We start from the raw sequence: 14350 nt of genomic DNA, 5'->3' as shown, positions 1-14350 counted from the left end.
AGTCCAGCGACATAGCTATTATGCTAACTGCTGGTCCTGGCATGCCCAAAATTCTAAAAGGAGAAATGGAGAAGGGGTTGTGGCATGGCCATCCTCATGGAGGGAGCTTTCTCACTTTCCCTCACTCTCTTTCAGGCAAGTGCATATACTCTCTAGCAAAACTAAAAAAAAAAAAAAAAAGAAAAGAAAAGAAAAAAGAGAGCCCCTCCTTGGACACTTTCAAAGTCAATGCTGGGGCCAGCAGGTGGTGTAGTGGTTAAGGTGAACTCCAAAGTGGTCGACTGCAATTTGAGTTCTGGACCAGTGGCTTGAAACTCACACCAGGTGTGTGCATATGAATGCCAAAAATCCTGAAAGGAGACTGGAAGAGGGACTGCAACATGGCCAACCCTCCTGGGGAGTGATTTCTCGCTTTCTGTCTCTGTCTCTCTGGCGAGCACACAGACCCAATAGCAAAAATCTCTCAAAAAATTAAAAAAAAAAAAAATCAATGCCAAGCAATCTAGAGCATTCCATTTAGCTTTTCTTTCTATTCTTTCTTCCACAATTTATTTTTAAAAATCACCTATTCCCAGATAAGCTTTAATATTACAAACTTAAAAACAAGATGATGCTGGGGCTGGCAGGTAGCACGGTGGATATGGGCACTGGATTCCCACATGGCCAACCCTGGTTCAAGTTCCAACCTGGCAGCTTGCTTTCTAGCTTTCCCTTTCTTTCTCTCTGGTCAAATTAAAAAAATAAAAAAATAAAAAAATCAAAAAATCAAGATGATACTATACTGTTTTCTATCACATATCCACACGCATACTTTAAAATTTACAAACCTAAAAACAAGATGATACTGTATGGTTTTCTTCAGCAAACTTAGTATAAAATTGTGAAGAAAAAAGGCAGCTGACTGCCAGTTAGGTTTAGGCAGGTGTTCATGTTCTAAAAGCCAACTGATAGCACACAGATAAATTAACAAGTAAGAAATATAAGTATGGGGGCTGACAGGTGGTATGGTAGTTAAGGGTGCTGGACTCCCACATGGCCAATTGTGGTTTGAGTGCCGGACCTGGAGACTTGCTTTCTCACTTGCCCTCCCTCTTTCTCTGTGTGTGTGTGTGTGTGTGTGTGTGTGTGTGTCTCTCTCTAGAACTATTAAAATAAATACTGTTTAATAAAATAATTCTTAAAAATGTATAAGTATATAAATATATATATACAAGTATGTACAATGCAAACTCTAATTATAGTTTAAATATGGCTCTACTGGTTAATGAATATTTGCCAACAGTAAAAAAGATGCACTAATCAGAATAAAGAAGAGAACCTCACAGAAGTCCAGGAAGAGTTTAAGAGTCTTACTTCTTAATCACAAATCGGATCCTTTCCTTTGCAAGTAGTATCCTCTCGAGGCGAGGAATTCCGTAAGTGGATGGCCTTCTAAAAGGAATTCCTTCAGGAAGTCCTTCTACATAGAGATCTTCCACATGAGACTGGAAAAGGGGGTATGGGATCGTCACTGGACCTTTGGCTTTTATAGCTTGAGCTTTAAGGAAGGAAGAGAAAGGAATCATCACTTAAGCATAGTTTGTACAAAACAATAACTACATATCTGTTGCTCTTTAACTTTTATAATTTGATCTTTACTACTGTCATTGAATCACAAGACAAACAGTACAAAAGAGCTAAAGAGAATGCCAAAGATGCCAGTGCGTGCCATTTACTGCCTCTGCAGTAACAGTCCATTACTTTAAGACAACGTGCATACAGTAGGATTTTCTATTACAACCTGAACCAAACTATGAAGCCAGAAGAACACACTAGTTAACCGATCAATTAATACATAAGAGGGGACTTCGGTTTGTAGAAATATGGAATTAAAATATGAGTTTATTCTGAAAAAATAATTTTAAATCCATGCATTTTTTTCATAATGTGAATTTTCTATGAACTCTATGAAGACCCCCTGTATAGGCTAAAATGGAAGAGAAGTCATTCTTTTTCTTTTTTTTTTGGAGAGGTTTTTTGCTATAGGGCGCCTGTGTTCGCCAGACAGACAGAGAGAGACATAGAGACAGAAAGCGAGAAATCACCCCCAAGGGGAGATGGTCATGCCACAATCCCCCCTCCTCCACTCTCCCCTCGGGATCCTGGGCACGCACGCGCACGCACATGCACCCGACTTGAGTTTTAAGCCACCAGGTCCGGGACGCGAACCGCGGTTGACTATGTGGGAGTCCAGCGACATAGCCATTACGCTAACTGCTGGCTCCTGCAATTCTTTTTCTTGAGAGATTTTTGCTATGGGGCACATCCACTTGCCTGAGAGAGAAACAAAAGACAGAAAGCAAGAAATCACCCCCTGGGATGGGGGGATGGCCATGCCACAATCCCTTTTCCTCCATTTTCCTCCTGGCATCTTGGGCACATATGCATACCTGCCTGGCATGAAATTTAAGCTGCTGAGTCTAGGACTCAAACTATGATTGACTACGTGGAGTCCAGTGAAGTAACCTTATGCCATCTGCTGGTCCTGAGAAGCAGTATTTTTAAAACAAAGCTTTGAGAGCCAGCAGGTGGTGTGGCAGTTAAAGTGCTGGACTGCCACATGGTCAGCTATGGTTCAAGTCCTGGACCTAGTGGCTTACTTTCTCACTTTCCCTTTCTCTCCCTTCTGTTTTTCTCTGATCAAATTTAAAAATAAATAATAATAAACAAAATAAATTAAGTTGAGAAATAATTATTTTTTAAAAAGACAAAGTTTTGAAAGTATAACTATTATTAGATTTATAAAGGATTTCTTTTAAATAACAGAAGCCAATTTTCCTGAACTATGAAAACCCTTAACATTTATTTGCTCCAGAGTAAAATAATACATCTATAAAAATGCAAAAGCATGAATAATATTAGAGATCAAATATAATGAGTAGTAACAACTTCACTATTTTGCTGGCATTGTATATAGAAGTCTATGTGCTAAATATTAATATTGGCACTGAAATTTAACCCAAATATACCATGTCACACATTAATGCTGAGTTTAACATCCTTGGTTGATACACTAAATCTAGATATTATATTTATATATCATAATAAAAATACGCCTCCCTAAGGCAGTCACCAAAAGAGTTGCTGCTGTGGTTTGAATGTGCCCCAACATCTCACACTATAAAATCTGGGGGGCCAGGAAGTGGTATGGTGATTAAGATGCTGGACTCCCACCCACATGGTTTGACTGCGGTTGGAATCCTGGACCTGGTGGCTTGCCTTGTCACTTTCCCTCTCTTTTTCTCTGTCTTTCTCTGGTGAGCTCACATGCCCTATAGCCAAATTAAAATAATAATAATAAATTAAATAAATAATTCTCTTTTTAAAAAAATGGAGCGGCGGCAGGTGACATGTGGTTAAGGCGCTGGACTCCCACATGGACGACTGCAGTTTGTGTCCTGGACCTGGCGGCTTGCTTTCTCACTTTCTCTCTCTCTCTCTCTCTTGCTCTAGCTCACTCTGTTCTTCTCTGGTCAAATTAAAATAAATAAATAAATGAACAAAGAAATAAAGTTAAATAAAAAATAATTCTTCAAAAAAAAGAAAAGGAAAAAATTTGCTTGTGATGAGATTAAAAGGGTGACTATTAAGTTGACTACGACATTGATAGGTGATACTTAGGGCACATACCCTCTGGCAAAAAAAAAAATCTTAAAAAAAAAAAAATTAACATTCATATTGACTTTGACCCAAAAATTCCATTTCTAAGATGCCACTCAATACCTGTACAAGTATATAATCTGCAATAATTGTTTAAAAGTGCTTCCATGTAGAATATGAGTAATTTTGCTTAGACATATTATAGATGAAATGAAAACACTGGCCAAAAATTTTAAGTGATTGAAAAGTGGGAGAAACACTAAGAGAACCTGAATAAAAACTAAAAATGTTATGGGGAAGTTATTGGATTTATTAGCAAATTTACTGTTAATTCTTGATTTTTTAATGGTGGGTAGTTTGTTACCCATGATTAAGCAACAAATGTTCATTTCAAGTATATTAATGCAAACAATGCCAAAATGATTTTTAAAGAAAATTTGCTAGAAGGCACTGTGCTCAACAGAGAAAGGGAAGGTGAGAAAGCGCCCCACCCTGGGGGGTGTTCACACTGAAATCCCTTTTCCTTCAGCTCTCCCTTTCAGGATTTTAGGCATGCATGCCTGGCATGTTTTTCAAACAACCAGTTCCAGGGCTCAAACCACACAGTCAGCCATGTGGATCTAGCCACCTTAACTACTATGCTACCATCTGGCCCACCAGGTTTTTTGTTTGTTTGTTTTAAAGAATTACATAATTTTATTCATCACTATTATTTTTTTAATTTGACCGGAGAAATACAGAGACAAGAGAGAGCAAATGTGAGAAAGCAAGCTGTCAGGTCCAGGACTCAAACCATGGTCAACCATGTGGGAATCCAGCACCTTCACTACCACCACGCCTCCTGCTGCCCCCACCAGTTTTATTTTTTTTTTAAACCAGAAGATTTATTGCCTAACTAATCATTGAAATCCTTAAGATGAACTGGATGCTGCAACAGCTGGCCTATGGGTTTAGGTGTAGTTCCTTCGCGGAATCCACATCCGAATCTGCGGTATACCATTTTTAAGTGCTTCTTCCGACCAGTCCCAGTGGTATTTCATCTTTTACCCTTGGCACTCCAGTTACACTCTCTGCTGCTTGGCAGAGTAGCCAGCCACATTTGCCACAGGGCGACTTCTGAAAGTGGGAGGCCTTAGAACCACAGAGGCAACACAACGTGTGCATGTCATTGCAAGGCTTTCCAAAGGGTGACATTCTCTTCGTCATCTTACTTCTGTGGCTGAGACCAAAGAGCCCCCCAATATCATTTTATCATGTTAAACCATCACGTAATTTCTGTAGGGCACGATAGCATGATAGCTATTAGATTTTCAAGACAAAATTTTGCTATCCAATTTCCTTTTTATTTACATAATTATTTATTGAATTTTATTTATTCATTTTAATTTGACCAGAAAAAGACAGACACAGAGAGAAGGAAAGTGAGAAAGCAAGCCACCAGGTCTGAGACTTGAACCATGGTTGACCATGTGGGAGTACTCAGTGCCTTAACTACCATGCCACCTACTAGCCCATGTGTTATACATTTTCATAGCTCCCCATTTAACTGCAAGGTAAATAGCCATCCAAATTAAAAACAGCAAAACAAGGCCAGCCACTGTGGCTCAGTGCTAACACTGCAGGTCATATGGTGACTGTGGTTTGGATCATGGGCTGGCTTAAAAAACATGCAGGGCACATGGTTAGGTGCCCAGAATATCTGAGGAGCAAGAGGGTGGAGGGAAGGAAATCACAGCATGATGAGACCCTACTGACTGTGTGTCCTTCCTCTCTACCGTCCCCCTCTCCATGTACACATGCTTACTCTATCATCAAAAAGAAGCAAAACAAAACACCAAAACAGATGCTTTAAAATTATAATTGCTAATTTTAGGAACAAATTTGATATAAACTATCAGGTGATGATAAAGAATTGCCACGTTTCTTTCATCATTGTAAAGGTAGATGTACGATAGAATAAGAAAATAAAAGTGCAAAGGAGAATGTACCAACTTAAACTCAGCAATAGTAAGAGATGAGGCAGTAAGGGCATTCGAGGAATAAAGGATCTAATACAGTAAACAAAGAGAAGCTATTATTTAAGGAAATAATTCTCAATTAAATCTCCAAGATCTAGAACTCTACAATACATACATAAATAAATCCCCAAATATGCATGCTAAAAGGCCCAAAGAAATGCTAACTGATAATTAAAGAACAGACTTCCTTCCAAAAAGTTCCCAGTTTGGACAGACATGTAAATGACTTAGAAAGGAGATGTGTAAACACAGCTTACTGACAGAACCACATTACCTTCCAACAACAAACAACTCCACTGTTAACATGCTTATGAACAAAGTATTAAAATAATTTTTCAATTTATAGACATACCATATTTTCTTTCAAACAACTCCTCAACTTGTTTACGAAGATCTGTAATGCGAGCATTCCATTTCTCTGAAAATTGAGATAAAGTTAATTTTCAATTAAAAATTCCCTATTTGGGAGCATTAGTATATTCTGAAAATGTCCCAACATCTAATGGCCCATTTGCTTTTTCTTTAATTATTTTATTTATCTTTATTTATTTTTATTTGACCATAGAGGGATAGAGTGAGAGCGAGTAAGGGAGAAAGTGAGAAAGCAAGCTGCCAGGTCTGGGACTTGAACTGAGGTCGGCCATGTGGGAGTCCAGCGCCTTTAACCACTACGCCACCTATCGACCCTTCTTCTTTTTTTTTTTGAGAGGTTTTTGCTATAGGGCATGTGCGCTCGCCATAAAGACAGAGAGAGACAGAGAGATAGAAAGAGAGAAATCACCCCCCAGGGGGGATGGCCACGCCACAATCCCTTCTCCTCCATTCTCCTCTCAGGATCTTGGGCACGCACGCACATGCGCCTGGCATGAGTTTAAGCCATCGGGTCCGGGACTCAAACTGTGGTCAACTATATGGGAGTCCAGCGACATAGCCATTATGCCAACTGCTGGTCTCATTTTCTACATAATATATCTAACAGAAACATCTTAATAAAATTTTATTTCTTCCCTAAGAATTTTTTCCACTTCTTTGTTTTTTATTTTTATTTTTAGGTTTTTGCCATGTCTGCACTGCCTGGAGAGAGAGAGAGAGGTAAAGTGTAAAATCACCCTCCAGAGGAGATGGCCACACCACAATCCCTTCTCCACTCTCCTCTCAGGAGTTAGGGTACACATGCACACATATCCAGCATGATTTTCAAGCCACCAGGTCAGGGATTCAAACTGTGGTCACCCATATGGGAATCCAGTGCCACTTGCTGGCCCTGTATGTGGATTAGGAAATTAGTTCAATGGGAGATTATAAAAGATGTTTTAAAGTACAGTATCTCTTTTAATCTTTTAATTTCTGCAAAGCAGAGGACATAAAAAACCAAGTAAAACTATAAAATGGAGGCAAAAAGGGAGATCTCTTGGGGTCACTTAAAAAACCTTCCAAAACATGTCTTAATTTTATGGAAATAAGAATTTATAAATACATCGTTGCAACTTAGTTAGAATGCTAAAGGCTATAAACATATATAAACTTAAAATATATAAAGACATTCAATTTACACCCTGTAATGGTGCCTATTATGAAATCAGAATTTTTAATTGCGGGAGGGCATGTGTGCTTACCAGAGAGAGAAAGAAAGAGAAAAGCACTGCCCCTCAATGGGGTGTGATCATGACACGCATGTTGTGTGCATACACACACACACACACACACACACACGCACGCACGCACGCACGCCGTCCTTTTCAAGTTGCCAGAGCTAAGATTTGAACCATGGTTGACCATGTAGGATCTTCTTTCCTTAGTAATTAGGCTATAGGGTGAACCCAAAAAATAGAATATTAAAATACTAAATTTCAGTCGGGGTGGTGTAGCAGTAAACACTGGAACAGAAAGGCTCTGTTTGCATCCCGGGACCTTGCTGAGCACAACAGGCACGTGTACCCGTGACCTGGGCAGGCCGAGACTGGGGATGGACTGCAGTGTAGTGAGCCTGCTGCAAGTGTGCTTGTCTCTCTTTATTAGGAAAATAAGTAAATTTTTAAAATGCTCTTTTCAGGACCAGCAGGTGGTGTAATAGTTACTTTGCTGTACTCCCACATGGTCAACTGAGTTTGAGTCCCAAACCCAGCAGCTTAAAACTCATGCCGGGTGCTGGTGCATGCGTGCCCAAAATCCCGAGAGGAGAATGGAAAAGGGATTGGTGGCTATCCCCCCTGGGAAGTGATTTCTCGCTTTTTTGTTTTTCTGCTTCATTCTGTCTCTCTGGTGAGCACACATGCTCTGTACCAAAAATCTCTCTTAAAAAAAATGCTGTTCTCAGGACCAGCAGTTAGCATAATGGCTATGTTGCTGGACTCCCACATAGCTGACTGTGGTTCGAGTCTTGGACCTAGTGGCTTTAATTCACACTGGGTGCATGTGTGACCAAGATCCTGAGAGGAGAATGGAGGAGAAGGGATTGTGGCATGACCTTCCCCCTTGGGTGGGTGATTTCTCGGTTTCTGTCTCTCTGTCTCTGTCTGTCTTCCTGGTGAGCACACATGCCCTATAGCAAAAACCTCTCCAAAAAAAAAAGAAAAAAGAAAGAAAGAAATTAAATGCTCTATTTATTCAAAATACAGATCACAGACATAATTTGTCCCTTCAATAGGACACATAATGAACGTTAGACTAGCAGCTGGCAGTTACACAGAGTAAAAAAAAAAATTACAGTGTAAAATATGTCTGAATAAAGAAGATTTTGGGCTTAGCAGATGGTATAGTGGTTATGCTGCTGAACTCTCACATTGCCGACTGTGGTTTGAGTCCCAGACCTGGTGGCTTCAAAATCATGCTGGGCGCGTGTGCATGTGTGCCCAAGGTCCTGGGAGGAGAAGGGATTGCAGTGTGGTCATCCCCCCGGGGGGTAATTTCCCATTTCCCTTCTCACTATCTCCACCTCTTTCACCCAAGAATGCACGTGCCCTAAGGCAAAAACCTCTAAAAAAACAAAAAGCAAAACAAAAAAGATGATTTGAAAGCTAAGAGAAATAACTACATTACTAAATTGTTAAGCTAATTTAGAGTCTCCTAACAGTAACTAATATCAGAAGACAGTGTTTTGTGCTCTGTAAGTGTAAACCAGGTTTACATAATGTCTGTTACCTCAAACTGCCCCGCTTTCCACATATTAAACTGTAACGCACAGACTACAGAAATGACCCCTGCAAGTACAGCCTTAAACTGCAATGTAAAACTACATTTTAAAGTACTTCCTTTAAGTAAGTGCTTTAAAATGTAGAATGATACAGCTTTTATCAGTAATAGAAAGAGTCCAAAGGAAAATGAAGGAAACGGTCATGTATTTGTCGTATATTTAATCGGGAACTCACCAAAGTTGAACTCCCTCACTTTTCGCTTTCCGGCGTTGGCAGGTTCTGGAACTGGTGGCTGTGGCGGTTCATTGCTCTTTGGTCTCTTGGTGGGTGGAGAATAATCATCATCTTGAAAAAGAAAACTATCATTACTGGAAAAACAGCCTAAGTGAGATATATCCATCACCTGTTAAATTCAAAACATGCAAAAGGCAAGTGGGCTTTTATAGCTGTCTTAAGTATCATTCGTTATTCTGTATTGTTATCTCCAACACTATTTTTTCAAGCTACACTTACAATTTTCCTACTTTTTTGGGACACGCTGCAGTGAATATTGTTTACTTTCCTTTGTCTTGCTTAAATTTCTTTCAGTTTGCCTTATTTGTATTGTTATAAATTTCCCTTTTTCAAATAACTCAAATTGTTACCTAGAATTTTACTGTAAGTCTCCTGAGAATTTTGTTACTTCAATTTATTTTTAGAGACATGGTCTTGCTATGCTGCCCAGGCCAGCCTTGAACTCACAGTCTTCCTGCTCAGCCTCCCTCACCATAGCTGAGATTATAGGCACATGTCACCATGCCTGGTATTGAAGTGTTAATAGGGACAGCTGCCTAGAATTATACAAATATACAGGAAAAAGGGGAACAAAGCTTAGATGGAAAAATATTTAAACTTACACGAAATTCACACATACATAAATAAAGGAGGTTAGAGCATTGTACATCAGGTACTACTTTCTAAGAGCATGTGTACTTGCCAGGAGAAAAACAGAAAGAGGGAAAGTGGGAACTCATCACCGAGTGAGGATTGGCCACAATCCTTCCTCTTCTCAGAATTTTGGGCACATACGCATACGCACCCAATGTTGTCTTTCAAGCCACTGGGGCTGGAATCGAACTCCTTTTGGCCAGGTGGGATCTATCTGCCCCAATCTCCACGCCACCTGCCGGCCTGTGTATGTCAAGTATTTTTAACAAATATAAACTTTATAAATAGGGCATGGCAGTCAGTGGTATGGCATAGTGGGTAAGGTAGCCGGATCCCACAGAGCTGACTAGAGCTGCCCTGTACCCAGAAGCTTAAAAAAACAGGCTGTGTCCATGTGTGGGGGTAAGGTAGCCGGATCCCACAGAGCTGACTGACTACAGCTGCCCTGTACCCAGAAGCTTAAAAAAACGTGCTGTGTCCATGTGTGAGCACATGGGTTCAAAATCCCAACAGCAGAAATGGAGAAGGGACTGTGGCATGATGATCCCCAAGTGGGTTGCTTTCTCCATTTCTCCCTCCTGCTCCCTGTCCTCCAGTGAATGTGTGTACCATTGAGAAAAAAAAAAAAGTTCCATTACTTATGAAACAAGATAATGCTGATTGAGTCTAGAGAACCTATGTCTCAATGAGCAATCAGATATTCCAGCACAAGATATAGATTGCTCAAGATATTTAAGAGTTCCATGTTAAATTTATTTGAGGGGGACCAGCAGTTGGCATAATGGCTATGTTGCTGGACTCCCATGTAGTCGACCGCAGTTCGAGTCCTGGATCCGGGGGCTTAAACTCACGCTGGGCGCGTGTGCATGCGTGCCCAAGATCCCGAGAAGAGACTGGAGGAGAAGGGATTGCTGTGTGGCCATCCCCCCTGGGGGGTGATTTCTCGCTTGTTGTCTCTCTGTGTCTCTCTTTCTGGCGAGTGCACACGCCCTATGGCGAAAACCTCTCTAAAATTTTTTTTTTAAATAAATAAAAATAAGAAAAACTATCATTGTTTTCTTCTAGTCCCTAAAATGGTCAGGGAACACTGTAAGAGTTCTACCTGCGGCCACCAGGGGGTAGTGGTTAAGGCACTGGACTTAGAAGTGGCTGAGTGAGTTTTGAGTACTGGACTCAATTTATGAAAATGGCTAGAAAATGTTAAGTGACTGCCCATGTCATATCCCTACATAGCACAGCTGAAGTCAGACTACGGGTGTAACTCTCCACTAACCAATCAGGTCACCTCCCAAAAAGTTAAGAAATGCAAACCTGGCCTAATCTACAGTGTTGCCACAGGCAGCACTGGCTACATCTTATATACTTGTATAATAGTCAAGGGAAACCTGGAGTGAAGTTTAAATACTTTATCTCACTCCTATCATGACATCAGAGGACACATTTGGACATGGCTGCACTGGCTCACTTCCTTTGGGTTCTTTCCATAATGTCAACAGTTAACTTGAAAGTATTCACTGACATAATCAATCAGAGGAAATGGTACCAAAGTCACTGATACCAGTTAAATTCATATTAGGACCTATTTATGTGATTAGAAAGGTAAAACTGCTTTCTGGGACCAATAGATGGCATAACAGTTACATCGCTGCACTCCCACACGGCTGACTTCAATTCGAGACCCAGACCCGGTAGCTTCAAACTCATACAGGGTGCATGTGCATGCGTGCCCAAAATCCTGAGAAGAGGATGGAGAAGGGACTGCGGTGTGGCCATCTCCCTTCGGGGGGTGATTTCTCACTTTCTGTCTCTGTCTCTCCAGCGAGTACATGTGCCCTGTAGCAAAAATCTCTTCCCCCCAAAAAGAAAGATAAAACTTTCAGAAAAAAAACTAAAAACAACATAAAAATTTTGCCATGCTAAATGTCCCAGCCTGTGTTCAAATAAACACAGAAAAACATCTCTCATAAAATAACCATTGAGGGGCAGTTGGTGGCATGGTGGTTAAGGCAGCTGGTCCCCACATAGCCGACAGTGTGGTTCAAGTCCCAGATCCAAGAGCTTGAAAACCACACCAGGTGCATGTGTGTGTGTGCCCAAGTACCAAAAGGAGAAATGGGGGGGAAGGGACTAGGGTGTGACCATCCCCCGGTAAGGGGATGCTTTCTCACTCCACCTTCTTACGTTTCTCTCCAGTGAGAATACACAATCTCTAGCAAGTTTAAAAAAGAGAAAAATTGAAGAGAGATGAAGCATTTTAAAATGGCAAGCTTCCAGTAAAATAAAACTTGACTATTGCACAGCTATTAAACTAATTTACAAGGACTTTAACTGGTTGAGAAATCTGTTATAATAGATTAACATTCCAAACTAAGCAGAAATAGTGTGGAAAACACATTAGGTATTGCTTCTAAGTTTAACCTTTGATTCTGAAAATACACTTTAAAAAATATTTTACATTTATTAATTATCTTTCAATTTGCTACAAGACACATCAATCACTAGAGAGAAAGTAAGCTGCCAGGTCTGGGACTCAAACTGCAGTTAAGTCATGCAGGAGTCTGGCGTCTTAACCACATCACCTACTGGCCCTGAAAAGATACTTTTTATTTTCTTCTTTTTTTTTTTTTTTCTGGAGAGGTTTTTTGCTATAGGGCACATGCGCTCACCAGACAGACAGAGAGAGACAGAAAGCGAGAAATCACCCCCCAAGGGGGATGGCCACACTGCAATCCCTTCTCCTCCATTCTCCTTTTGGGATCTTGGGCACGCACGCACACGCGCCCAGCGTGAGTTTAAGCCACCGGGTCCGGGACTCGAACCACGGTCGACTACGTGGGAGTCCAGCGACATAGCCATTACGCTAACTGCTGGTCCCGAAAATATACTTTTAAAAACTCCTTACAGGGGCCAGAGATCTGGCGGCTTATTTTCTCACTTTTTTTCTCTTTCCTTTGTGAGAGCATGTGTCCTACAGCAAATATAAAAAATAATAAAATAAGATAAATAATTTTAAAAAGTTCATACAGATTTTTCCAACATCCACATGAATTTTAGGAACCCTAAGAGTATTGTTACGCTGTTTTCCAAAGGTTGAACGAAATATACTGATTTCACCGATAAATACTGTGAAAGCATTGTAAGTGCGTCACATTTCTTAACAAATACTAAGCAACGACTTTGAGAGCTAAAGTATTTTCCCTATAGATATTACAAAAAATAAAAACAGAAAGTCTAAGATGAAGAAGAAAATATAGTTATAGGACATAATGAAGAATAATAGCTAAGGTGCAGGACATTAACCTTAATTACAACCTAAACCACAAAACTAAGACCCATGGAAGGGGAGAAGACTGTCTTCCTTTTGATTTCTTTAGTAAGTCTTATTTTAGAACACGAAGGATTTAAAAGTATAAATATATATGCTGGGTCATTGGAAAAATCGTGACTATTTTTCTCTTTAAATGTTACTTATTTTTAGAGAGATTTTTGCTATAGTATGCGTGTGCTGTGTGCTCATCAGAGAAAGAGATAGAAAGTGAGAAATGACCCCTTGGGATAATGGCCATGCCATAATCCCTTATCCTCCATTCTCCTCTCAGGATTTTGGACACTCCCCCACACACACACACACACACACACACACACACACAGAGTGAGTTTTAAGCTGCTGGATCTGGGACTTGAACCATGGTTGACTATGTGGGAGTTCAGTGATGTAACCATTACACTATCTGCTGAATTTTGCATAAAAAATATGCCATGACTTTCTTGACAACCTAATATATACATTTTAAAAGAATTATTTATGGGCTAGCAGGTGTCGTAGTAGTTAAGGCGCTGGACTCCCATGGGGCTTACCGTGGTTCTAGTCCTGGCAGCTTGAAACTCACACCAGGCATGTAGGTGTGTGCCCAAGATGCTAAGAGGAGAATGAAGAAGGGATTGTGGCATGGCCATCACCCCTGGGGGTGATTTCTTGCTTTCTGTCTCTCCAGCAAGCACACATGCCCTACAGTAAAAATAATAATAAAATTTTGAAAAAAAATTTTTTTTATTATTATTATTTTTAAAAATTTGCTGTGGGGCACATGTGCTCACTAGAGAGAAGAGAAAGTGAGAAAGCAAGCTACCAGGTCTGGACTCGAACCACAGCCAAGTGGGAGCCTAGCACTATAACCACCACACCACCTGTTGGCCCGGTATAAATATATTTTATGAAAGTAATATAACTGACCAACAAAAGAAAAAAAATCAGACAAATCTAGAAGAATGATTATAAATATGTACACGTGTGTGTGTATACACAGTCAGAAGGTGCATGAGCTTGCCAGAGAGACAAAGAGGGAGAAAGCACCTCCCCCCACAATGAGGAATGGTCACATGCAATCCCTTCTCCATTTCTCCACCCTGTCGAGATACTGAGCACGTATATACATGCACATGGCGTGTTTTTCAAGTCACAAGGCAGGGACTTGAACCATAGTGAACTATGTGGGATCTGGCTCCCTCCATCACTATGCCAAGAGGTGGTCTGACAATGACTGGCTCTTCTTTCTTTCTTTCTTTCTTTTTTTTTTTGAGATGTTTTTGTTATAGGGCACGTGCGCTCGCCAGAAAGACACAGAGAGACAG

General features: G+C 40.4%; 1 protein-coding gene across 10 annotated transcripts in view; it reads right to left on the bottom strand.

Moving 5' to 3' along the window:
* The window catches only part of GTF2I (general transcription factor IIi), a 99195-nt gene that overhangs the window by 38631 nt on the left and 46214 nt on the right, over positions 1-14350 (bottom strand). For all 10 annotated transcript variants that reach the window (XM_006154995.3, XM_006154996.3, XM_006154998.3 and 7 more), the window contains 3 exons: positions 9026-9136; positions 6010-6075; positions 1354-1537 (listed from right to left, as the gene is read on the bottom strand). In XM_006154995.3, coding sequence (XP_006155057.1) covers positions 1354-1537; positions 6010-6075; positions 9026-9136 — 361 coding nt within the window. The remainder of the gene's footprint in view (positions 1-1353; positions 1538-6009; positions 6076-9025; positions 9137-14350) is intronic.

Source organism: Tupaia chinensis, unplaced genomic scaffold (assembly GCF_000334495.1).
Source record: "Tupaia chinensis unplaced genomic scaffold, TupChi_1.0 Scaffold000429_1, whole genome shotgun sequence".
Taxonomy (NCBI): Eukaryota; Metazoa; Chordata; class Mammalia; order Scandentia; family Tupaiidae; genus Tupaia; species Tupaia belangeri.
Note: the sequence above shows the minus strand (reverse complement) of the source record. Positions and strands in the feature narration are given on the sequence as shown.